The sequence below is a fragment of the Epargyreus clarus genome, unplaced genomic scaffold (genome assembly GCF_041222505.1).
Source record: "Epargyreus clarus isolate Ecla_fem2 unplaced genomic scaffold, WU_Ecla_fem_2.2 ptg000029l, whole genome shotgun sequence".
NCBI lineage: Eukaryota > Metazoa > Arthropoda > Insecta > Lepidoptera > Hesperiidae > Epargyreus > Epargyreus clarus.
In genome coordinates this window covers 579,224-605,788 of record NW_027332235.1, presented here as the reverse complement: position 1 = coordinate 605,788, position 26,565 = coordinate 579,224, and the positions used below count along the sequence as shown (strand labels likewise).

The window sequence follows — 26,565 nt, the reverse complement described above, 5'->3', positions numbered from 1 at the left end:
CACGTTTCAATAAGTGATCAGAATTATAAATTTAATTTAGATAACATAATAAATATTCCATTAAGAGTGAATCATTCAAGTTAAAGTTGATGAGTATTAATAATAATTCTCATTTCTTCATTACTTTTTTATTAACAACAGAATTAACTCACTTATTGCTCACTCCATCAGGATCAAAGAACGGGAGATTGACTTCCACCTCCAATCCGTTCACATCGACTAAATTAGCGTTCTTGATCACATTCCTGGTGACCGCGAGGAGTTGCTTGGTCTTCTCCTCGATGCACACGTCATCCTGCAACGCCTCATCCTGGATGTGGAGCTGTTTGTCTGGGTACATCACTGTCAGCTTGTACCCGCTGCCGAGCGAGCGTTTGATGTCGATCGGGGAACCGATTGTGTGGATTTGACCCTGGAAGTTTAGGATATTTCTTAGTGAGTTGTAAACATGATGAAGTCAATTTCATTGTTAGCCACTGATGTGGACTAAGTTGGAATTTCTCATGTGTTTTTCTTACCACACCCTTAAAAAAACATAAGTATTTAAAGCTACTGTTATTAGAAAGAAATAGGTGTGACGATGTTGGTCGTAGATTACCTTATGCATGATGACGATTTGATCGCTAAGCAGTTCTGCTTCGTCCAAGTGGTGGGTGGTGAGCAAAATCGTTCTGTTTTCTCTTAACTTCATTATCATTGACCAAATTTCTCTGAAAAAAGAAGATATTTTTTGTACAATTCATTTTTTATTGTACATTTGTTTTGTAAAAGCAACTCACGTGAGTAACATGAGGGCGACCAGAGAAAATCTTTAACTAAATCTAAATCAAGTCTGAGCGTGGTTTGATCCGCGTACATGTATACGCGCTTAAGTGCCCGCATGTGAGAGTGTCAATGTGCATATTTGCGTGCAGGTGTGCTTACGTATGATTGAGTCTGCATGTGTGGGTGTTGACTTGTGTTTTAGTTTGCTTGTATGTGTTTTTGCGTGTGTGTACGTGTATCGGTGTACGTGAGTTATGGACATGTCAAGCGACAGCTGTGACGTACATTCTTCCACCGCTACGCTCAGAGTACGTATGCTTAGCATATATAGTTGCGTGTGTGTGTCTTGATACACAGCCGCGACGCGCGTTCTTCAGTCGCCGCGCCCACAGACTGCATACATAACGTGTATAGCGTCGTTTATACGTATGTTTGTGTGCGGTGTGTGTACGTACCGTCGCGCGGCGGGGTCGACGCCGGCGGTGGGCTCGTCGAGCGAGACGAGCGCGGGGCGCGCGACGAACGCGAGCGCGACGCACAGCCGCCGCCGCGTGCCGCCCGACAGCCGCGACGCGCGCTCGTCCGCCGCCGCGCCCAGCGACAACACGCGCAGGATACTGCGTACATACAACATAAAGTTACTATAGCTTTTTTATTATATTGAAGTAGCAAACCATAGATTAGTAAAGATTACTCACTCCTAACAAGAAAATGTAATCAATTTTGGCAATTGTCAATCTAGTCAATTGTCATCTATTTTCGTGTTTGATAAATATTAAAAAAAATGTAGTTTTTAGAGCATTTACGAATGAAACGATATTTCTCCGCACTTTTTCGTCGATTTCGTGTTGTTTTTGCGCTACTTAACTGCATATGTCGGCAAGGTTCTGCGTAAATTACACCATGCCAGGCGGAGACATAATGGGAAAACGGTCGGCCATTTGTGGCTTTCTTCAATTACAAGGCGGTGAGATATCTATACTTATCTATGTAGCAAACGAACACGTTATACTCCAATCCACAGTTTGTGACTAAAGATGGTAGAACCAATATAGCTGAACGATATACTATCGTTATACAATACCTGTCGACCTCTTCCCGGACGTGTTGCAGTGCGGCGCGAGCCTTGAGCTGCGCGTACAGCTGCACGTGCTCGCGCGCGGTGAGCTGCTCGAACAGCACGTCGTGCTGCGGACACACGCCCAGCCGCGCCGCGCCCGCCGCCCGCAGCGCCACCGTGCCGGAGGTGGGCCGCGCCGCGCCCGTTAGGATGTTGCTGTGGACGTTACGTGACCGTTATTTTGTGTAGAGTCCGCGACAAACTACTAGCCACGCCGATTAAGAAAAGAGTTTCGTCGTAATCGCAAATTGTAGATATTAGCGAGACGAAGACAGCGCGGGACCCCCCGCCCCCTCCGCTGCCCGCTCTCGCCCGCCGGTACATAACTGCGTTAGTGTACCCTTACGTTGCCGCGGAGTATATGCTTGTAGTTGTGTTCGACCGCATTGTATTCAGAGCGGACTTGAAGTTTGACATGGACTATACGAGATATATGTAGGAACATTTTGAGAACGCTATAACATGTGGGAATGCCACTATAGTTCGATCGAAATACCAACGTCCTACCCATTTCTAGCGCAAAGCAATTCTTACATTTCAGTGGAAAACTGTGAATGCCTACTGACTTACAATATGAAGTGGGCATCATAATTTTCATTATTAGCAACATATCCGTGATCGACTTTAGGTACAACCCCAGTTCAGTATGAAGTTTCTTACAAATATCCACGAGTGACCGAAACCACTTACCGCTATAGTCCGATTCATAATTAGGTGTCCAAAATGTAAACAAAGACCTATCAAGAAAATACGTTAAAATGGTAGTTTCTTATTTTTGACAATATTAAATTAATACAACGATAATAAAATAATAATCTAAATAAATTAAGATCAATTCACATTTTTCAATATTTATATTAACTCAATTTCGTTTCATATAATAATAAAAATAAAAACAAGGTTTATAGTAGAAAATTAAAATGTGATAATAGTAACACAATCGGGATCCAAAACATTTTTTGTGCCGCCATTTTTATGTTTCGTAGTTAATGTCATTGTATTTTAAGTAATTTTTATTTATTTTCGTGATTGTGATTAAACTCGAATGTTTTCTCGTTTTCATGGCGCGTTTGTTAAATTGTGTATATTTATTAAATATTTGTTTTTTTGTTGAGTTTGTAAAAGTTCTTGTTTCTTGTTAAATTTTTTAGGGTTTTACAATACCTGTAATTGTATTTTGATGACATTTCTTTGTTTACATTTTGGACACCTAATCAGACTATAGGTTGAGTTTCTGTAAAATGCACTTCTTTACGATGTGTCCTGAGATCCAAAAATAGAATGAAACCAAAAAATATGTTTTGCTAATTATTCTAATTTTGAAACTTACATAAGCGTAGTCTTCCCAGCGCCATTATGCCCGAGTAGCGTGGTGATCTGCCCCTTCTCCAGCTCTATGGACACGTTGTCCAGCGCTAGCTTGGCTCGCCTGGTACCCTCGTTGTATATCTTCGACACGTTGATGATGCTCACACCGGCCTTCTCGCCCGTGTTGGTGCAGTCGATATTGTTGCGGTATGGTTTGAAACCTGTAAGATACAGACTTGTATTGTAGCCCGAACATTCCGAACATAAAAAAATATGACGCAAAATCTATATGTCTAAGTAAATATATGTGGATTTAAAGTAAAAAGTTGGGCCCAATGAAATATTATTACCTTGATACCTAAATATATGTATAATCGCAAATCAAATCAAAAATAGTCTTCCAATAGTCATTCACAGACATATAAATCCCATTGTTACTTCTAAACAGGCCAATTTACTGTATTGAAAATTGATGACAATTAGTATTCGTAAGTTGCTCAAAGATTCTTCTGGTTCACATAATTTGAAATGGCCATAATGAGCCCTATTTTGATTGTTCCTTCATCCATCATCCATCCAAATAATGAAATTGTGGAACTTTTGAAAATCAGCTATCAATTAGCAATCAGAGTTTTATTCTCAAATAAGTGTTTTCCTTAAATGTTAAGATATTTTAGTATACTTAAGTCTACTTACCAAAATACCTATCAATGACAAATCCAATAGCAGCATATATCAGCGCATCAATGAACACCATGCCCATAGCGTAGGCCAGGGTCATCTCGCTGCCCTCCATGGTCTCCCAGATCTGGCCCCAGTGGGCACCGACGCCCATGGCTTCGAAGCGGGTTATGAACCACATGCCGTACGTCATCGCGGACGACATGAATAGACACTGGGGAATGAAATATATAATAATTGATAATATATAAACGCTTGATTCAGAACTGGTTTGACGCAAACAACCTACTCTTAAATTGTAATAAAACTAAATGTATTAAACTTATGCTACCAAATGTAAGGAGTACGGGGATGAATGTCGCTCTAAATGGTGAGACTTTGCAATTCGTCAATGAAACTGTTTTCTTGGGGATTACCATTGATTCTAAACTCCAGTGGGGTCCCCACATCTCTGCTTTGTCCAGCAGACTTAGTACTGCAGCTTTTGCAGTCAGAAGAATTAGACAGTTAACAGACATACCCACTGCCAGACTTGTCTATTTCAGTTACTTTCACAGCATTATGTCTTATGGCATTCTACTGTGGGGCAGTGCTGCTGACATAGACTCTATATTTACTATTCAAAAAAGAGCAATAAGGTCAATATATAGTCTGCGGCGTGGTGAGTCCCTAAGAGAACTGTTTCCCACTATTAATATATTGACGGTGCATAGTCAATACATTTATGAAAATATTATGTATGTAAGAAAACACACTGATATGTTTGAAAAAAATAGTAACCACCATAACTTTAATACCAGAAATAGAAATAAATTAGTAATTCCTAAACGTAGATTATGTAATGTGGCTAGATCTTTCGTGGGCAACTGTATTCGCTACTACAATAAAATACCCGACCACATTTTGAATCTCACAGAAAAAAGTTTAAACATGTCGTTAAACTAACGCTATGTAAAAAAGCGTACTATAAAGTAAGTGATTATTTGACTGACAAAACGGTGTGGTCTGAATTAGCTCCAGCTCCACATGTACCATTACGTTAAGTTAACATTGTCAAAAACATTTTTTTTAAAAGGTGTGTGTTATGGAGTTTCTTTCGCCGCTTCTTCTCCATAACGAAACACCTTGTGAAGTGGTGGTAGTTGCTTTGACATTCAAAAAGTGATCTGTAAAGAACCTATTTTGAATAAAAAATTTTGATTTGATTTGATTTGATTTGATTTGAATAATAATAATAAATTTTTTATTCACGGAATACATAGCAGCACACACATGACTAAAAAAACAAGAATCAAAACAAAACATAAACATAAAAAAACGAGTTCTTACAATATTAAAAAATAAGGAGGGTACCACGCTGCGACATAATAAACCGTAAAACGGACTACCCTCAGCCCATGCCATGGTAGTGCAACCAAGGCGCTGATTTTCAGGGTACACCGAAATAAAGGATATATGATGCAGAATGATTTTATACGTCTTTAACAATGATAACAATGGTTATTTATTAATGTTAATTGGACTAATTGTCATATAATCGTAGAGTATACTAGTACAAGAGACCATGTTGTTAGTTCTTAGCCAAATAGACGTCCTAATGCCAAAACCAGATACCTGACGACACCTCTAATTATATATTTTCAGCTCTAAGCTCTTCTGCGTATGAAATCACACATCAGCATCAAACTGAACAATATAGATACATTTTGAACGCTATAAAGAGTCTTTAAGATTAACATAAGAATTTTGGAAATAAACTCACCACAAATATTTTAATGGGGCTTAGTAGCACCCCTTCCAAGGAGAGGATGAGGATGAAGGGCATGTAGGTGGTGAGGACGCCCAGCCCTGTACATACCGCGGCGAAGCTCGCTACGTTGAACATTTTTGACATCATGTAGCTAAAACAAATATTGTACTTTTTATAATAAAGTAGTGGTATGTTCTCTACATGATGGTAAGCGGCCACTGTTACCCAAAAACATGAAATCAATTTAAAATAGGATGGAAGTCCTAGATCAGTCATACACGTCATGGATTACAAAGACTTACCACTTTACAAAATAACTACTTCCTATCACCAGAATTTTGCCATTTGGCAAAGGAAGATTTCCTAATACACCTGGCCGGTGGATCACCTGCCTGGGTAGTTATGCCTCCTTGTTTCAATTTAGAACTTACACATGTACGAGATGTTTAGAAAAATGCGATGTCGTGATTCAGACTACTCGTGGCGCCACCTCTTGACGCCATGTCGAGCTACGACGCCCAGAGCCAGCATGTGGTGGCAGCTGATCTGTCACCTCCACTCACCAGAAGGTGACGACGGAGAAGCCGTACAGCAGCAGCAGCGCGAGCACGAGCGAGGGGTCGGTGCGCGGCAGCACGCGGCCGGCGCACAGCACCGCGGTCATGGCCGCCACCGTGCCCGCCATCTCCAGCGACGACGCCAGGAACCACGACAGCGTGTGGTGGCGAAGCTTCACGCCCATTATCGCCATCAGCTGTGGAATTACAGTCATTCAATATTATACCTAATAACGCTGTAAAACAGTCTAGACACTCGTTTGATTATGAAAAAGAATATAAGGTCAAGTTGGTCAGTTTTTTAATCATCATCATTAACCTATTATGGTCTAATAGTTGGTCGCAGACTGAGAATAGCTTAGACCATCACTCATATAATATAAAATAATTTATGTGTATTTAGTAAAGTTCAATCACCGCAAACACACTACATTTACATACATTCACAGCCCCACACTAGTACAGACACACACATCAGTAACACACCCAGGATTCGAATCCGGGACACTTGTGCGTGATGGGCGTACGCAGTGCACCCCGCGGCCGGCCCCCTCCGCCGCGCGCCCCTCCAGCCCGCGGCCGCTGCGCCCCTTCGACAGTCGGCTAACCATCGTTACTAACCAGTGTTAGTGCATGTTAAGGACCCTAAGTTTCTAGTGCTTGCTCAATAAACTGTTTTTAACACGCTACTCTTAGCTTGGGTTGTATCTATGTATGTTTGTATGTAACGGAATGTTTGAACTCGAATTTTACCCACTCTGAACGGTCCGATTAATTAAAAAAAAATATTTTTAATACAAGATTTTAATAATTTTATCCGATTCACCTCATCAGGATCGACAGGAATCAGGTTTAACGATGTTCCTTGTGCGATTTTAGCGTGGTTTTTAGTTTCTAAACTATTTTTTTATCATACGGACTTGTGCAGCATTCCACTTAGCCCTTCTTGCACACTAACTAAAACATTTTCACCACGCATACCCGCATCTCCATACTCTTATCCTAAAACCTTCAGCAGATAGTATCTTTGCAAAATCACAATCATAGATACATTTAAATTCAATCAACAACATCTCCAACGGCATTGATAGCATGTAAGTGTACTTACCGTAGTGTTCCCAGATTCCTTGTCAGCCACTATGAACCTGACGGCCGACGTGACGGTGAACAGCATGGAGAAGAAGAACGCGACCATCAACGACTGGGTCTCGTATAACGTCGTTTGGAAACTAGAAGATATTACAGTTGTAAACACACGTTACAAATAAGTCACATTGATACAAGTACTATACTCGTACTACTACGAATAATTAGAAGTTGTTAAAGAGCTGTATTGTGAAAATTGAGAATTTATGGAGAGTGAAAATTAGTTTCAATTATTAAGGGTTATGGTTTCCTATTGACATCTTTTTCTCATCCACCGATATCATTCTAATTTTGGGCGTAAGTCTTTTCTTAGAATAAGGGCTAAGATTAAGGGATTTGAAATAAATTAGAAATGTACTTTGGATCAAAATTGTGCTAGTATAGGATCCACGGGATTGGATTGTGGTTATGCGCAAAAAGCAATATTTATTCTACAACTACTTTAAAAAGGCGGTCGTAAGGATTAGAAGCGATTTTTTCCAGAGAACCTTTGGGATGGATGGGGGCTTGAGAAGGTAGGGTTTACACATACAGAAAGAAAGTTCAGATTAAAATAAAACTTACAAGTCCTTTCTATAACAAGGATACGGTATCTGCTGCGTGTACACCGCCCACTCCCAGTCCTTCTCTTCTGGAGCCTCTCTCTTCTGTATCCTTCTAGAATCATCTAGCGACAGCTCTATGATCGCTTTGTCTATGATGTCTTGTATCTGTACGAAACCGCGGAAGTATCTCATGTCTTCGAGGAAACTCGCCTCAGGGCCTGGTATCCACAAACTGGAAAGAACAAGTCTATTCTAGGCAAATGTGTAGGCAGGAAAGACGATGTTTATTCAGCATCAATAAATAAAATTAAAATCACTTAGATTTTTATTTAATACATCTTGCGAATTAAGCTTGCTTCTCTAATTTTATGTATGATACATTTATGTACGATGTTTGGGATTTTTAAATTAATACAATTTTGGCATTTGTGGATTAGGACTTCGTGTGAACAGGGTTATAATCGCTTAAACATGACAGTTGTATAAAGAAATGATTCAAAAAAATTCTGCGAATTATTATTATTTTTTAAACCATCAGTTCATCATCATCAACCCACTACTGTCCCACAGCTGGGCACGGGTCTCCTTTCAGAATGAGAAGGATAAGGCCATAGTCCACCGCGCTGGCCAAGTGCGTATTGGTAGACTCCACATACCTTTGAGTTTTTTTTTATAAGTATCTCAGGTATGCAGGTTTCCTCACGATGTTTTCCTTCACACCGTTTTAGCAAGTGATACTTAATTTCTAATACGCACATAATTTCGAAAATTAGAGGTGGGATTTGAACTTCGGACCCCTCGATCGAGAGACCAAGTTTCTACCACCACCACTAGGCTATCTCTGCCTTTTGTACTTTGTACTTCAAACCATCAGTTAACGAGGTCTTAAAGAAAATTGAGCCTCGTCGTTTATTGCGATACGTACTAGTTTCTCAATCTTTTGGTCGTGGGCGCGTTCTCGATGTCCATTCTGATTTTATACTCGATGTTCTCTGGAATCTCGCCGTCTTCTTCCATGTTAAGGAACACCACACCTGGAACAATTTATTTTTTTATAACGGTGTTTAAACGTGCAATCGTTCAATCGATTGATTCGCTTTATAATTTGCAGCCATCATATTCATAACTTTACTAACTCTAACTCTTTATAATATAGGAGTGGCAGAAGAGCTACTCTTACAAGTGTAGTCCACCTGATTGTAAGTGGCTACTGCCGCCTTTAGAAATCAACCACAGATAAGATTAGATTTCTACAAAAGTTCGGTTCAGAACTAAGCTGAAATTCCTCAGAAAAGTATGTTTTTATTTCAAACCCTATATTACCACATTTTTCAAACTAGAACACAGCAGCGCTTAACACTGCTGATATTAGGAAAAATTAGGTGTGGCGGGCAACAAAGGGTTCTACCATCTTAGTATTTTTTGTGTGTTAATAAAATCGTCTCTCTTTCTTTAGATTTTATTTTGGAGGTTGGGCTCTCCGTCTACAATTACTTAAAGATCCTACATTACCGCTAGAATGATTTAGATGTGGTCTTTAGGTATAGTTTTCTACAGATAGAAGTGTAAATGTAAATTGTAAAGTGATTCTTACCAGCGGAGAATTCATTAACCCTCGTCAAACGACCTGCCTCTAGTTTGAGCTCGTCCTCGTCCTTCACAGATTGGAATCTATTCATGTTGATGCAGTGTAAGAGATCCGATGCTTTTGTCACCACGTTTTTGTAACCCTGAAATATTATCATTACTCATTTCGGTCTAAAATAAACTCTAAATTTATTCCTCTGGTATTCACTGGGAGCTTCACCATTGATATATTACATTTTTTCAGAAATAAATCGCATGTTATATCATACTTCTGTAAATCTTCTTTCAGTAAAGGTAAAGGTAAAAATTTATAACATAAAATTTAATTTACTTACATGATTAGTTTTCACAAGTTAATCATACGGTTTATTAGAAATTACAAATATAAACATAATACTTAATTTAACAATATATTTGTCAAACTAATTCGTATATATTTATTTCTGCTACAACATATAAAATAATTCGTATATTTATTTTATAATTAAAACAGTGAATTCGTATAATTATTTTATATGTTATAGCTAGTATAGCTAGGCTAGCATTGTACAGTAGGTTACTATGTAATCTACCTACCTAGGTACAAATGAACTTACATTTATATCGAACCTAGGATTGAAAGTTAATTTACAAAGTCAAAGCCTCAATCACTAACCTCAATATCTTCCAACCCTTCCATCATTTCTTCGACATCTATATCTCCGAGCTGTGCGCCCCCCATTATACTATCTCTGAACGAGCCCGGCGTAGACAGGAGGCTCGCGAACGCACTCATACCCTCCCGGTGATCCCGGAGACTCTCCAGTGAGGAGAACGCATTCGCGAAGGAGTGGATCAGGCTTGTTAGCTTCACCATGGGTGAGAAGGTGCTGTTTGCCTAGCAATGACAAGAATATTTTTAAAATACTGGATGGGCTTAAAGTCGAGAAAGTGAGTACATTCCTACTAACAGTACCTGTGATGCAATGAAATGGTACTAATATGAAACTAATTGATTAACAAATTTTCGAGATTTACTGTTTTTATGGAAAAGTCGCATTAGAACTCCAACTTAACTTTATTTTTAGCATTTGTAATCATAGCAGCCGTAGGTCGCCGAGGCTTAGTACTAGAATTTCATTTTTACCCTTTGGGTATAGCACCCTAAAAAAGAGTATTAAGAAATGAGCTTATTGTATCTAAAAAACCCCAAGGATCTGTAAATATACCATGATCTTGGATTGTTTTTGGATCAAAAAACACTGAATTTAGAAAATAATCCATATTACCATTTCCTGTTTACCTGTTTTCATGAAATCCAACTTACTTTTTGGATAATTGTCCGTACAGCTGGAGTGTCTGGCGTGTACAGTATCTTGCCTATGATGAGCGGCTTGGCGAAGCTCCACACGATCTTACCACCTTTCATGCGCACTATCTCCTTGTAAAGAGATCGGCAGAAATCGGCTAGAAATACGACAAAGTTAGTTAAATCTTGGTGACCAAGCCAGGAGCCAGCCAGTCATTAGAATACAGTTGTATATTCACATAATTCATATATTGTTGTAGATTAAAGTGATTGATTTGTAAAGGAAATATACTATCTAGTGCAATATCAACATTGATCAAATTTTTAAAAAAAAAATCGTAAATCATTCAAGTGAAACAATATCTAGTAACAATTAGCATAATAAAGTGTACTGAATATACCTAATACTTTGTACCTTGCTGACGTCATCTAATATTTTAATACAAGAAATTAGCCCTGAGCATACATTGAAGTTTAATTTGAGTTTTGGCAAAGGGACATCTACTTGTGGGCAGGAGATCATGCGCGGGGAGCGGCCGTACTCCGTTAGTCTCAAGTCGGAGCTTGTATATGTATGTAATGTATATGTATAAGATGTTATTAAAACTTCGATAGCGTGATTCAGAAACTTATAGCGCCGTCTCTTGACGAGTAGCGAGAATTTGCCACAATGGGACAATTGTATGACACTCACTTGGTAAGACGTCAAGCTGTTCCTGATCAGGCTCCGAGGACATGTCCTGCGAGCTGGAGATGACCTTGTAGTAGCGGCTCACGTCCATGTGGAAGGGCCGCCCGCACAGCATCCTGCCCGTCTCCGCCATGAAGTTAGGCGCTGAAGGAAATAAATTGGGGAAGCATTATTATAAAATGTTGGATGAGCTTGTATTTATGCAAGATGAGACGACTTCGATAACGTGTGTTGGAATATAGCAAAAACTCAAGCCTCTTATAATGTATAATATTCAAGTAGGTTATATATGATAAAGCTGGCAGCTGAAAAACATATATTTTACTTCTTCTGATTTGTCATTCTGTCAATGATTCGATATAATAAAAAGTATCTTTTTGGAGTGAATTTCATTTTATTATATTTCATAGTTTATTTTCTCGTTCTCCTGTGGCCATTTCCCAACAACGTGATTCAGAAACATATGGCGCCGTGTCAGTTGTCTTTCCCTTGGAAACAATTGTCGAAATAAGAGTGATTAAGGATCTAGTCCATCATGCTGGTCTAGTTTATTATTATGTGCAATGTACTTTACTTTACACACGTTTGGAAAATCCATACGTTTTGAAATTTTCTTTCACTGCCAAAGTAAGTACCATCAAAATATATTCTAATACGATATGTATTTAAAAATAAATAGAAAAAAAAACAAATTGGTATAAACCAAACTGCTAACTGATCGAGAAAAAGCATGAGGATGATGTATTCAAACTTACAAGTAATAAACGTGTTGACAGAGCTGCTATTCCTAAAGTTCCTGAGCAGAGGTTCGTCAGCGAGCGACTCGGTTAAGCTGCTGAAGTTCTCCTGCATGGTCGGCAGCAGCTCCGCCATGTCAGAGAAACTGTTCAGTACTCTGTCGCCTTCGGGCTGAGTGAGGTTTGACGCGTCGAAGAGCTGCGCTAACACTGTATTTTTGACCTGAGAAATATGAAATAGAGAATTAAGAAGTATGTTTAGAGGACATATGTATTTTTATTTTTGTTGTCTATGCTTTTTACTAAGGGCTTTTTCTTAAAATTGAATGTGTATGAGACCATCCTCTCTTAGCTGGTTATAAATATTAACATTGGAAATAATTCCTTAGTAGCGTCCTACTATATTTATGAGAAGAAAGGTAGCGGACCTATTTCCTTGAATTGATTCCTTTCATTGATGTGTCAACACTAAATTTAAATTCAAATTTTAGATAAATAAATTTCAGTATATTTTAATTAAGAATAAGAACTAGCGTAACTTTAAAACTCATTTCGATTGCAACACTTATATAACAAATATCATTTTCAATTCCCATTTTATCAAATATGCTCGTACATCGGGCGTAACTTAGCATAAAATCCCACAAACCTTATCCAAAATCAAGCTAATATTAATATTCTGCGCCAACACGGGCAGCATCTCCTTCGCCTGGTGGTCGGGCATCCCGCAGAACTGTTCCGCCACCGCGCCGTAGATATCGTCCAGGGTGACCACGTCCACGTTGCCGGGCACCAGGACGGTAGACATGGCGTCCAGCTGGCACACGAAGCTCTCTATGTGGTAGATGCCGTCTTTTGGGGCGAAGATCTGGGGTTGGAAGATATTTTAATGGTTTAGTGTCTGTTGAAATGTATATTCATGTCATGATTAAGTTAAGACGTACGGGTATGTGAATTGTTGATATAATGGTGAAGTTCTAGATTAGAGATCATAACATTAAAGGGGTACACGACGTCTTCTAAGTAGTCTTATGACCTGAAGAAGACGGTTGAAAACTACTGATTGAGATGACGCAGGACCGCTCAAGCGCAAGTTAGGTAATCCTAACACTTAGACAATTACTTAGGCGAAGGCTCTTGCACAGATGAAAACATTTGTATATAGAGAGTTATGCAGAATCTAACAGTACAGCAGCAATTACCAATGGTAAATGCATTTTAACAGTTCTGAATAATCTTTAAATCTCTAAATCTAAAAATATATTGGATTATGGTATTCATAAACGAATCACCACCAGAACCGTTAGTAAAATGGTTAGCTATTTTAATATGAACAGCTCTAGAACTATCTATAATATAGATCGTAAGTTTTTGTGAACTTACAGGTGTAAGCACGATCTGTCCGGCGTGTATGCGCGGCGCGGCGATGGACCAGAAGTTGGTGTTGTTGATGCCCAGCTCCGTCAGTGCGGCTTCGAGGCGCTCCGGGTAAGGGAACAGCTGGGATACCTCCACTGGAAATATTATTGAACATATTAAAATACATTAAAAAGTTTATTATGAATTTAATATTAATGGGATTTGAATGCCAATGAATTATTTATACCTATTGCTTTGTGTCTTTGGTTACATGTTGTAAGTATATAAGTTTAAAAGAGCTCAGACAGTTAATATGAAAATTATGTATGATTTAAAATTTATTTCTTGTAAAATTAACACAATCTCAAGAAACACAAACACGCACATATACACACGATATACACATACGCACAGAGTCACCTATACAAAGATCGAACAATGTAATGAGATAAGGCTCGCATTCTGGGTTGCATCTCGAATGCTACATATATTTTTTGGTGACCATACGTACCCTTAAGATCCTCTTCTAGCAAGTAATTCTTGTATTGTCTGAAAATGATCAGGCCAGACGCCAGAGCCTCCACGTCATACTCCAGAGGCGTTCCTGCTAGAACTGGCCGCAACTGGTGCAAAATTCCACGTAAACTGGAAGGAAAAGGTTTCCAAGATTAAGTATCTAAAATTTGGTACATAGAACTAATATGTCGAACTAAATCATAAGTCAAAATATGAGTTACCACTACAATATCTATGTATAGCATAAAACAGTTCTGTAGCTTTCTTTGAAGTTGGATGCCAGGTGATTTCCGAATATCCTACTAAGATGGTAATCTATCTTTAGTCCTCATGAGTAGTAAGGTATTTATAATTGAATTTAGGTAGAACCACTTCATATATTGTTTTCACTTTGGCGCCAACAAATATTACAGTATTACTCATGAATATGAAGATTTATACCAGAAAAAGCAAGTAGACATAACTTTACATTTGATATAAGATATCAAAATAACAAATTAAAATTTCTATTCTGGTCTTAGGTTCTTCTTTACAAAGGTCTTAGTCAAAACTTTCACTAGCATATTTTTATGTGAAAACCACCACTGACCTATATACAATACTATCCAGCGACTCATCCATCAGCAGCTGCATAGCCAAGTTTAGCAGTGGAGCCAGCTGTCCGCGGACCACGCCGCCCAGGTCCGCGCGGGACACCACGCCCAGGATCCGAGCCGCGTCACCAAGCAGGCGCTCTTCGTGTGCCAATAGCTCGGAGATGAAGTTGAACTGCCAGAACTTCTCGCCTTGGAGTTTTGGCAGCTGGAAAATATTGAATGATCGAATGAATGAATGAATTTATTTGTAAAAGAAAGCGTTTATGAATTGCTTTTTGAATTCAAAGTTGTACTTAATAATACTAAGAGATGCAATTATTATTTATTTAATTTATTAGAACGGCATTTTACCCATTTACACTAATTAAAAAAAAAAATTAAACTACTTAATCATAAAAAAAATATTACTAAAATAAAAAAATGAACTTAAAAGTTAATAACATTCATTTACTCAGTTATACATACAACACGCATTCCTTTACAATACAGCAGACATTCTGACACAAATACAGTATACATTGTGAAAATTTTCATAAAAAAACTTTCATGATTCTTCCCCTCAACGCCATTCCGAATAAATTGATAGCTGACATTTATGAAAGGTACTACCGATTAGTAATATCGTAAAAGGCATTTTTCCCTACCCAGGTCAAGTCTATTTAGCTGTATTTAGTTGAATATCTTTATAATAAGAGGAGTTATCTGTTAGTCGTTCATATTAAAATAAAGCCATTCTGTAAGTTACTTACATCTTCTCCGACTAATGTTTGGTTAATGTTTTGATGAACTGTCGTCATGATATCGGCACAGTTGTAGCTCTGACATATTTCAGTCCAATTGAATCGCTTTAACTTCAAATGGTCATTGGTAGGTTTCAGGTCTCTCACCTAAAAAAAATCATCAAATTATCCTTATTTTCTTATCTACTTACCTTCTAACTTGATTCTACGATAATCTAAGGAACATCAGAGGATGTTCCTTAGATTATACACTGACCTTTCTCAAATTAACTTTGGCATTTTCAATATCTTCAACCATGCTCTTATCTCCGACAATCTTCATAATATCTTTAGAGAGGTCATTCGTTTCCATCACGTAGTCCTTCAGGGTTGCTTCTACGTCCAAGTTGTGTGCGATTGTCGAGAGTAGCTCCTTGAAATACTTCAAGTCCTTGATGCCGGGTACTTCCTGGAGATGTGGTAGCTCCGCACGGAGTAAACGTATAGTGCGTGTGAGTACTTGTAAAAATCTGTAAGAAATTTGTAAAAAAATCATAAATGACAATTAAAAATGTTATATGACATTTATAGTTGCATTTGCCGGCGAATAAGTACGCTAAAATAATAACATAAAATAGTAGTAACTTTCAAACTAAATTTTCTTACCAAAAGTAATCAATTTCGTCCTAACATTTTGTAGAGGTAGACGATATCCAAAAGTTTTAAAACATCTTAATGTGAACGTGTTTTAATGGAGATGATAATTCTCACTTATTTTAAATTACATGAACTAGATATTCCTTATATTATAACATAATGCGTCCTTTAAATGCCTATATTATAAAAATAATATTTCTGATGTTAATGATTCTGATGTTAAAAGATGCGTGTTATAGAGTTTCTTTTGACGCTTCTTCTCCGTAATTAAGTGGTGGTAGTTGTATTAACATTCAAAAAGTGCTCTGTAAAGAACCTATTTTGAATTAAAAAAAATGATTTGATTCGATTAATGAAAGGCAGCTGCAACATCGTTCATTCATTCATCATTCACAAATAAACTCACAAGGTGACATTCCCCATAACATTAGCCGTAACATTGCTGTTCAAGCACTGCGCAATCTTGCTGGAGTCGCTGGTGACGTCATCCAGCAGGTGCAGCTTCACCAGCTCCAGGAACTCATTCATCGACTTGTTCAGCTCGTACTTGGTGTAGTTGCGAGTTGAAATGAGCTGTAAATAACATGAGAAATATAGATAAAAGCACATGGAGAAGAAACCCACACAAAACTAAACAATTTTGATGTAACTAATAAATATCATTAACTAATAACTTATATATTAATTTATGCATTCTAACATTTTTAAGCAAGCAAGTTACGAATAGTTGGAAGAAAATAATTCAAATTAGTTATGTATTACATTGGCAATGAGCCATGCCATCAAACATGCTAGTAGACTTTAGAGTCCTTTGCGAATTTTTAAGCTCTGTTAGATTTTACTTTTCCTTTAAGCAAGTGATGATTAATTTGTAAGACGCACATAAATTCGAAAAATAACAGGTTGGTTACAAGGGTTTCAAACCTCAGTCACTACATTAAAAGATTATTTCAATTTTTACTTAAGATTACAAGATATGTAAAACCTACTTCACTAAGAGCCATGTCCCAGTGGAAGTCATTCTTCAGGGAGAGGTGGATCTCCTCCAACGTCATCTGGTCCATGTGGCACAGCAGATTGTCGTACTCCTGCTTCTTGTACAACTGTAGGTTGATTTGTTTGAACCAGGTTGTAAATTGAGAGCAAAGGGTGCATTGACTGAAATAAATATATCTTAAAGTTATTTAATTGATGGAATTTGTCAAGAACTATGATGAAGTTTAAATAAGGCGCTATTACAAAAGTAGGGAAATGTAATTAATATTAAAGATACAAATACATTTTCTACATAAAATAACTTCCTTTGATGAACTTATATTACTTTTTTTTCGGTCAGAGAGTTCAGTAACTGACTTTTAAAAACCATTATCGAGACAAAAGACTTTCAAGAATGTAACATCATAATATTTTGATCAGTAAAGTATGAGAGCTACACGATAAAGGAAGTTGGAAAGTGCATGTCACGTACAATGTATTGACTGAAAGTCTTACCTTATTACATCGTTCAGATAGAATAAAACAAAAAAAAACATGTATGTATTCGTATCAATATATCACGATTATCTCAATATGTCCGACATAAACGAGAATAGGCTACTAACCTATTGTTCAGATAGATCGTCCCAGCATCCACCATATTACTCAACACACCAAAAGATATCTTCGTCAACGTTTCTTTGGAGAGCAGATTAAGGGCTGTGGCCCTAAAGTGCGCGATCTTCTCGTCAGTTATCCAGCTGGGCCGCATCGGGTTTTTAGGTCCGGTCCTTATTTGTAGTAATTTGGTCTCGGTTTTAGTTACATCGGAGTATATGGCTGCGTAGTCGACGTCATCGGATAGTTTCAGTTCGTTCACGTAACCCTGATAAAGTGTCGACGGATTAGTCAAAAAAAATCAGTTTGTGTACATTATAGGGTTCAATAAGAGTAGGTGGTCTCTGAGGTGTATCTGAGTCGAATTCAACTGTTTATTTAGTTATTATATGAAATACAATATTAATTTACAAAGATTATTCTTGAGCCAAAAACTTACTAAGAAGTTTTTGGCATCAATTACTATGTCTCTAAACTTGACTTAGCATTAAATAATTATTTAAAATTTAATAATAATTAAAAATATACAGATCATATTTATCTAAATACTATAGCAGCAAGTTCGTTTAGTTAATCTGAGAATTTTATCTATAATATGGCGACGAAAAACCTGGACTAATTCCTAACAAGAAAATATGTATGACGATGATCAATAGCAAGTATCCTTGAACCAATTCACACAAGTCATAAGAGCGTTTGTCCACCGCTGTCGTCATACACATACATTTACTGTAGTCGCGTGTTCACCGCACGTCCGTCATCCGAGCATCGTGACGGCGGTGGTGGACAAACGCTCTTACTGCGTACCTGTGAAGCAAACAACAGCGGCGGTATCTCCCCCACGATCTCAAGCTTCTTGTCGCAGGCTTGTTGCTTGAGGGCCGACAGCAGGCCGGTGCCGTCGGGCGCGTAGTCGCTGAGCGTGACGTTGTCGCGGCAGAACGCCTCCGTGCTGTTCGTGTTCATGTCGCGCAGGAGACGCACCAACTGGAGGATGAAACCAATTGGTGGATGAAGAACGTAACTTGGTTAACATGAAAGTCGGGATGAAACTGTGTACGCCATCTCTTGTCGAATAACGGAACTATTCGACAAGAGATGGCGCCACGAGTATTCTGAATCATGCTTTCGAAGTTTTTTAAACATCGTGCATATATAAAAGTTCCGAGCTGAGACTGTCGGAGCACGGCCGCTCCCCATGATCACCTAGCCCACAGCGAGATCGCTCTTTGCCAAAAAACTATTTCACAACAATTGGTACAACATGTATGATGGTATTTTAAATTGCCATATACAACAAGTTCCCTTCTACATAGAGGACGTGCACATTTTGAATGACAATATACATCACGTGTAAAAATATATAACATGTGTTCCACTCTAAAATAGCACATCACCAGGATAAGTTGATTCTATGACAGTTAATCTTTGGTTACATAATTATGATTGGCTTCAACCGTTTATATGTCTCATTCACGGATCAACGTTTTCTTCCAGAATAATGGAAGGCTTGAAACATACTCCAATGTAGATTTATGACTAGATAAAAATGCTGTGGCGGGAAAATAGAGAAACGTTTGTATTCAATTAAGATCTATTGTTACCTATTGTTCACAATAAAGTAGATTTGATTCAATTGCAAGCTCATATTGATAACTTTTGCTACTTAATGCCAAATAAAGCCTCACCGGATCTGCAAGTACTTACATGTATTTTATCAAGATTCGTCAGTACATCCTCAGCGATATCAAAGGTCCTCTCCAAAGCATCAATGAACTTAGTGACATGGGGTCCACTGTACACCTGCCTCAGATCTGCCCACCAGTCGTCGCCCGTGAGGAAGCTGACCACGATGTGGTACTGCTGTATGTTGCTGTGTAAGTACTTTAGGTAGACCGGTATGCTCAAGTCGTATGCGTATTTGATTGACGTTTTCAGAGCGTTTACTACTTGTTTTCTGTGGATAAAATTTCAAGGAAATTTATAATCTAAGTTGAAAAACTAACCTAAACTATTTAGTTAAAGCTAAAATAATCAAAGTTGGTAGAACCCTTTGTGATTCAACTCCGGCGGCACCACCGCCACACCTGTTTCAGTCTAATAACAGCAGTGTTAAGCGCTGCTGCGTTCTGGTTTCAAGGGTGTGGTAAGGGTACTTTTCCGAGGCGTTCCAGCTTAGTCCTCAGGGGTGGCGGCTAATCTGTGGCAGACCTCAGGAAGTAATATCTAATCCTATCTGGGGTTGATTACAAACTTCCATTAGCGGGAGTAGCCTCTTACCATCAGGTGGACTGCATGCTCGTCTGCTACTCCTATATTAATGTTTTTATTTTAAAAAATAATCCAAAAAATATTTGTACACATTCGCATTATTCTTACGTGATTTTTTTTTGAGAAAATACATCAAAGGTTTTATTCACTTACCTTTCATTAAAGAATTGAACGATATCCGTTACATTTTGACTATCATCACTTAACATAAGAACGAGATTTAATAAACTTGCTCTAGTAGTGTCGTAGTCTTCATCAACTACATTTTGTACCAATTTGTATAACCGACTAAATTCTTTGGAACAAATCTGTAGTTTGACTCTCTCAGTATCACTTAATATATCTTTACTCGTGTCTTTATTCTTCAAATTGTTACACATTGATGTTATTGCATCCGATAGTTTATAGTTTTCATCGTTTCTCCATAGGACATCTGTTAGAGCATCAAAATGTAATGCTATTGTTTCAGTGGGTCTTCTTTTAAAGATTTTCTGTATTGCTGTTAATTCAGTTTCTGCTTTTTTTAATTCTTCTTCTGATAATTCATCTGTTTGGTTTAATTTTAAATTGTCTAAACCATTGGATAATTTGTTAACAATAGCAGTTATTCTAGTCAGGTAGACAGACGCTATAAACTGCTTCTTATTAGCTTCGTTGAACAAACGGTACGAAGGACTATCTTCAGTCAGTTCAAAAGACAGAATCTTGTCAACAGTCTGTTCTAATTTTTGTCTCATCTTGTCAATTTTGTTTTCGTTTTCCCCTATGTAGTTGGAATCTTCATTAGCAACCTGGAGGTCGGTCACAGTTTTGTTCATCAGCTCAGCTACGAAATTAGCGAGTTCAGTCGTTTTAACAAATGCGTCCTCATAAGTACTTGTTAGGTTCTCAACTGGTATTGTGAAAAAGAAATATTGCTGAAAAAATACGTAATGATCAATATACATTTTTAACTAGACATGGAAACATTTTTATAATGTAAAATATAATATACATTTAGTTCTGAGATGAAGTACAGTATTTATTTTTATAGGACACTAGCTGACCCGGCAAACGTTGTGTTGCCATATAAATACAAAAATGTTAAGGGTGAATCTTATCTTTAGGGGTATGCAAAATAGATAGTAACCGATTCTCAGACCTACTGACTATGCATATAAAATTTGGTGAAAATCGGTAAAGCAGTTTCGGAGGAGTACGGTAACTAACATTGTGACACGAGAATTTTATATATAAGATATGTTTCGTTTTACCTAGGTTCTTCCAATATAAAACTTACATTTACCATCGTCAATTATTTTTAATAATAGCAATACGTACCGGCTTAGCCACAACATCCAGCAGAATATTATCTCCTCTAGGTAACGAGATCCAGTATAGTAAAGATGGGCACATGAAGGGCTTAATGCGTTGGATTAGTGTATCGTCGATAGGGCTGTCTGAGGTTGGGTTCAGCCCTGCCAGCACAGCGTCACAGTCCCAGAATTGGGTTTGAGAAGCTCGGCGGACCTAAAGAAATTATTTTAATCATTTCAGTTTGGAATTTGCAAGGAAGTCTTGTATAACATACAACAAATATATTGCCAATGCCGATAGTTTTACTAAAATTCGTCTGCTACTTTTAAGAATTATAAAGTATAATTTTTATTTTCATTTATTTTAATTAAATTAAGTAATATTTTATTTTAATTTTAAAGCTTTCAAGTCTTACAAAATTCATCTGCTACTGTCAAGATTTTTATATTTTTTTAAGTCTGGACGCGTGAAACTTAAAAGTACACACTGTACCTGATTCATGAATCCCAGGTCCCAATAAGAGTTGAGTAAGGTGCCGATGAACTCCGGGAACTTGTCATAGAGCGCGTACAGCCCGGTGTTGCTCGTGAACCCGAACATCTTGAGTACGTTACTGTCGGATTCTGGAAATAAAATCATAGCTACGTTTTATAATATAGGAGCACGTAGTTAATCTGCTGGTAAGTGGCTGTTAATAAGTAACTGATGTTCGTGGACATCTGTAATCAACCCCAGATAAGAATAAGTTTATCGGTCGGTCGGGTATAGAAGCACCTCAGAGGTAGGCCAAGCAAGTCTACCTAGATAGAAAATACTATTTATTAACTTTAGGCCTGCTTAGAAATTAATATAATGTTGTTAGAATAACTAAATCCTTTTTGCCACACGCGAATTGGCAAATTTAGCGACCCAAAAATATATTAGTAGGCAAATATGTGTTTCTATTTTGCATATGTAAGGCCTACATATGTACTAAACTGACTCTTTTGGACTTGCTAAGAATTACAATCTTTAAATATAATTAATCTGCTCTTCCAATACCAAATCCAATAATTAACTATGTAACGTACTACAGAGTAGGACCTCTTCCGAATAGACCTCGGCGGCATCGTGCAAACAAAGGTACGCCGAAAGGCCGCTAAGCCACGCCCTAAAACGTTTTTAACGCCGTGCGGTTCGTTCTTTAATGAAAATCGTAGTCCATCGTTGAGTTTGGTATTGATTAGACTTCAACAGAGTTCCGAAGTATCAACTATAAATAGTTATTTATATAGATAAGTTATCTAAGTATCTTTAGTTTGCGGTTTACCATTATTTTCCTTAAAGTAAGTGAGCAGATCTGCCGCCATATTCTGCATGGTGACGGCTATGAACTTCAGGGTGTGTTTCCAGGCCGCGCGGCCGGTGCGCCAGCAGTACTCCTCGAGGAAGGGCCCCGAGCTGCATCGGAAGTAGTTCCGCCATATCGAGTTCAGGGGAACTGTCTCGTCTACTGATGTTGTGTTAATACCCGATAGTACTATGTCCATTTTTGAAAATAGATTTCTGGAAATAAAATTAATATATTGAAATAAAATCTGTACTTTGTAAAAATAATTAAAATAATCCTAGATAAATTGAAAATTTCGCAATTTCTATAGGTTGACACTACAAAGTTAGGACTACCCGCGACTATAATAACGTGTTTACTGACTGGAGATAATCTAAACGATTTTGAAGATCTTTGAAGCGTTTTAGAGCAAAGTTTGCTAAAACTTGTATATTGTTATTAAGATTACAAAAAATAGAATTATGTGGCGTACATAGTTATCTAGATTTATAACATAGAGACATGTGGCGCCATCTCTTTTCGAGTTACAGAAAGTCGCTACAGTTAAAAAAAAATACATTTAAAATAGGAAGCGAAGAATCTTAATAGTTTACATAAAGGTCCAAACAATTACTTCTTCCGTACCTTAGTATAACGTCTTTGTTGCTGACATTAAACGAATCGATCGCATACTCTACACTAGACACGAAAGATATTCCGTCCGAGGAATCAAATAAGCTTTGAAGCAGGTCCTTAAGGGCGTCCAGGTTCATAACAGTCGATGTGAATACTTCAGAGAACTTGAGGAACAGGTGCGGGGGGAAGGCTGTCGTGTTCCACTCGTGGGATTCCTGGAATAAAATCATAAATTAGTAATAAATAGTTAAAAGTGCATTTCTATGATCAGTCAATATCAATATACAGTTTGTCTTGTTGCCTCAAAAGTGAATTAGAGATAGTGATTTTAACTGACAGATGACTAAGAAGTGACAGATTTTTGTTGCATTTCTGAAGGAATTATTCTTGAAAAATTATTACTTTCAGTAAACTAAGGCAAGTCAGAAAATAATTATTTCTACTGGAATTCATTTGTTATAAGATTAATCTGGAATTATTATCTTATAGCATTTTTCAGTTAAAAATTTAATGCGATTTATTATACAAAGGTTATTCTCTTCTATAAAATTGAAAAGTTCATAAAAATATGTGTTAAGTTAAAACTCACATATAATGTAAGATTCTTGTTATTATTGTAATCGATCCATTCCTCCTGCAATGTTCTATCCATACAGAGGACGGTCTCCAGGCCTGTCAGGGCCTCCTGCGCTCTATCGCTGAGGACCACCGCGTGTGACAGGTTGTGCGAGCACGGCCACGGAGGATCAGCGTTCATCACCTCTATTATCGGTTCTACCTGGAAAATTACAACATTTATGTATTTTTTCTGCATGTATACCGAATGAGTAATAAAGTATAGTCCGCGTAAAACTGCTAGTTCGCTCTGAACATAGAAATGAATCGCGTCGCCATAGAAAATTGTATGACTACACCTGCTCGCAACTAATTCAAAGCGGACTAGTAGTTTGGCGATAACTACATATAATAAGGTACTTTATATGAATTATAATCTAGCCTAATTTATGTATATTTGTGTAATAACTTGTGTAATTTATATGTTTAGCTGCTCAAAGGGTTTCGCCAATCTTACAAAAAGTAGATTATTGAGGATTTGCTTTGTTATATAAGAAGCAGTTATTTATTATTATTAAAACAGTATTTTCGATATACATATGATATGCTAACAGTAAAAATTCAACAAAATTATTATTTGTTATCATGATATATGTTATTGGAAACCCAACAATCCGCAAAAAAAAATTCTTACGACTATTTATTTATTTCGATATACCTACTTGCTGTTGGTATATCGTAATAAATAAAATACAACAACATACAAACACATTTACATTTAATATAAGACAATTGTAGGCATGTACATCGATAACGAATAAATAAATGTACACTTAGCATTTACACTTATATTTGACACCTGAACAATAATACAATATTCGATCAAATATCAATGCGTCTTTTTAATGTTACATCATAATTATTTTCGTATTTATATTTCCTCTAAATACTTACATCAGTGTCTCCTCGAATGATGACGTCGACAGTATCAACGATGAGTTGCGGCAGGTTTGGCAATATCTGGCGAATGGCTATCGCGATGCTGGCTGGTACTTCTGAAGATGTGTTCTCTTTCCTTGATATTGCTGAAATAGTAACAAATTAGTAGGTTACATGGTTGCGATTAGGCTTAAGTTGTAATTATCTTTAGTTGAAATCTTCGTGATTTTACTGAGGCGGTAGCGTTGTTAAACAGGTTTCTATCTTAAACTGAACACCCTTAATCTCAAAGGCACGGTAAAAAAGATCGAATGGGCTAATACGAAACATTTTTAACTTGTTTTATCACTGTCTAATATTACAAATCAAACTTTAATCTGGAAAGTTAATTGTATCAGGCGTTACTTTGCGGAAATCCATGCTATTAAGTTAAGATTAAAACCACTTCGCAACAATCCGCTACAAATATGTATGATGGTATATATTTTAAACCATGGTTTAAAATATATACCATCATACATATTTGTAGCGGATTGTTGCGAAGTAGTTTTAATCTTAACTTAATTTAATCTGGAAGTTTAAATGAATTCAAAAACTCTTTTGCGGAATTTGAAGATATTCTTAAAAAGTCAATTTTTTTTGTTAAATACTGAAGGTTTACCTTGTAATATTCTCATAACAATGCTTATCTTTTTGAAGCATGTTTTACGCTACACTTTCACTTTTATTGATAGACTGAGTATGTACATACATTTCCAAATTCCTGAAAACTCACATAAAAATAACCAAATTACCTCCAATAAGCTTCAAAAAGTCCCCCGTAGCGGCGAGGGGACCCATCGTGGAGATGATGCCGTACTTCAGCTTGAGCCACTTGTCGCTCGTCACGTTGAACGCGCTGCGGTCCACGAGGTCCAGGAGACTGAACAGCAGCTTCATACTGCAAATCAAAATATTTTTATAAGGAATAATAATAGGTACTTAGTTGTTTACTTTTTTATGGTGATGTGTAAAAAATGTTAAACTCGTGTCAGGTCACGTGTACTGATCGAAAATTCGTAAGACGGCAACGCAAAACTCAAAATATCATCTGGTGTCAGCATAGAAAAAATATGTCCGTATGTGTCAATGTCCGTTTAATTTTTTATTTATTAACATTTTATTATTAAGGATAGGTTTCGAAAGTTTTCACTTCTGTTGGCACTCCCAGAGTGCAAACCCTTGGTAATTTTTTTCTGGGTGCAGACATTTTTATGTAGTTGAGATTATTTTTATCTAATTGAAGCAAATTTAGATATAGATCAGGAGTTCTACCTGTTTTGATCACAGATGAGCTACTGCACATAATACTGAGATGGATCATGTTTTGAAAAAGTACCTGTCTGCCTTTCCAGACATTTTAAACCGATGCTTAACTTTCAGGTAAATATATTTTTAGCTATTGTGTTGCAAAACTAACTCAAAAATATTTACATTTAGATTGCAAATAGAGGATAACTAACAGCTCAAACTGCTCGCTAAGTCTCTTTTGTATGTATTTTTTCGCTGTACTTAAATATACAATCTTACCTGACATGCATACTCCTGTTAATATTTTTCTTGCTAAACCAGAAGTCCTTAGCATTAGCGACCATCTCTGCAATACGCCGCTGAGTGGTTTCGTTCATCCCGTACGTCTTGTATTCGAATACGTAAGGGTAGTCCTCATTCAACTTTAGGTACAGTTCTTTGAGCGCACCTATAAGAAGGGACCAATCGATGTCGTCGAAAGGACCGTGTGTCGTGTTCTTTACTGTTGCTATCTGAAATATTAGTCAAAAATAATTATTTCGTCTCAATCTCAATAATTCGTCTCTACAAATATGAGCAGTGGGGGACTTAGGTCGTTGGAGGCCTAGGGAGTAAATTTTAAATGAGACCGCCAGTTTAAAAAATTGTTCGAGT

The 26,565-nt window shown here is 37.3% G+C and overlaps 1 protein-coding gene across 1 annotated transcript in view; it reads right to left on the bottom strand.

Moving 5' to 3' along the window:
* The window catches only part of ldd (lipid droplet defective), a 118,378-nt gene that overhangs the window by 19,495 nt on the left and 72,318 nt on the right, over positions 1 to 26,565 (bottom strand). Inside the window, exons 15-50 of the mRNA XM_073089572.1 lie at positions 26,191 to 26,423; positions 25,416 to 25,561; positions 24,637 to 24,767; positions 23,717 to 23,905; positions 23,137 to 23,342; positions 22,492 to 22,727; positions 21,675 to 21,805; positions 21,207 to 21,395; positions 20,040 to 20,803; positions 19,323 to 19,572; positions 18,423 to 18,602; positions 17,624 to 17,883; positions 17,012 to 17,180; positions 16,429 to 16,595; positions 15,643 to 15,895; positions 15,396 to 15,533; positions 14,640 to 14,851; positions 14,046 to 14,179; positions 13,559 to 13,689; positions 12,825 to 13,043; positions 12,194 to 12,398; positions 11,442 to 11,582; positions 10,766 to 10,905; positions 10,115 to 10,336; positions 9,467 to 9,602; positions 8,798 to 8,906; positions 7,892 to 8,104; positions 7,290 to 7,410; positions 6,188 to 6,378; positions 5,637 to 5,775; positions 3,890 to 4,088; positions 3,216 to 3,414; positions 1,850 to 2,041; positions 1,221 to 1,382; positions 599 to 710; positions 153 to 412 (exon numbers count right to left, since the gene is read on the bottom strand). Coding sequence (XP_072945673.1) covers positions 153 to 412; positions 599 to 710; positions 1,221 to 1,382; positions 1,850 to 2,041; positions 3,216 to 3,414; positions 3,890 to 4,088; positions 5,637 to 5,775; positions 6,188 to 6,378; positions 7,290 to 7,410; positions 7,892 to 8,104; positions 8,798 to 8,906; positions 9,467 to 9,602; positions 10,115 to 10,336; positions 10,766 to 10,905; positions 11,442 to 11,582; positions 12,194 to 12,398; positions 12,825 to 13,043; positions 13,559 to 13,689; positions 14,046 to 14,179; positions 14,640 to 14,851; positions 15,396 to 15,533; positions 15,643 to 15,895; positions 16,429 to 16,595; positions 17,012 to 17,180; positions 17,624 to 17,883; positions 18,423 to 18,602; positions 19,323 to 19,572; positions 20,040 to 20,803; positions 21,207 to 21,395; positions 21,675 to 21,805; positions 22,492 to 22,727; positions 23,137 to 23,342; positions 23,717 to 23,905; positions 24,637 to 24,767; positions 25,416 to 25,561; positions 26,191 to 26,423 — 7,079 coding nt within the window. The remainder of the gene's footprint in view (positions 1 to 152; positions 413 to 598; positions 711 to 1,220; positions 1,383 to 1,849; positions 2,042 to 3,215; positions 3,415 to 3,889; positions 4,089 to 5,636; positions 5,776 to 6,187; positions 6,379 to 7,289; positions 7,411 to 7,891; positions 8,105 to 8,797; positions 8,907 to 9,466; positions 9,603 to 10,114; positions 10,337 to 10,765; positions 10,906 to 11,441; positions 11,583 to 12,193; positions 12,399 to 12,824; positions 13,044 to 13,558; positions 13,690 to 14,045; positions 14,180 to 14,639; positions 14,852 to 15,395; positions 15,534 to 15,642; positions 15,896 to 16,428; positions 16,596 to 17,011; positions 17,181 to 17,623; positions 17,884 to 18,422; positions 18,603 to 19,322; positions 19,573 to 20,039; positions 20,804 to 21,206; positions 21,396 to 21,674; positions 21,806 to 22,491; positions 22,728 to 23,136; positions 23,343 to 23,716; positions 23,906 to 24,636; positions 24,768 to 25,415; positions 25,562 to 26,190; positions 26,424 to 26,565) is intronic.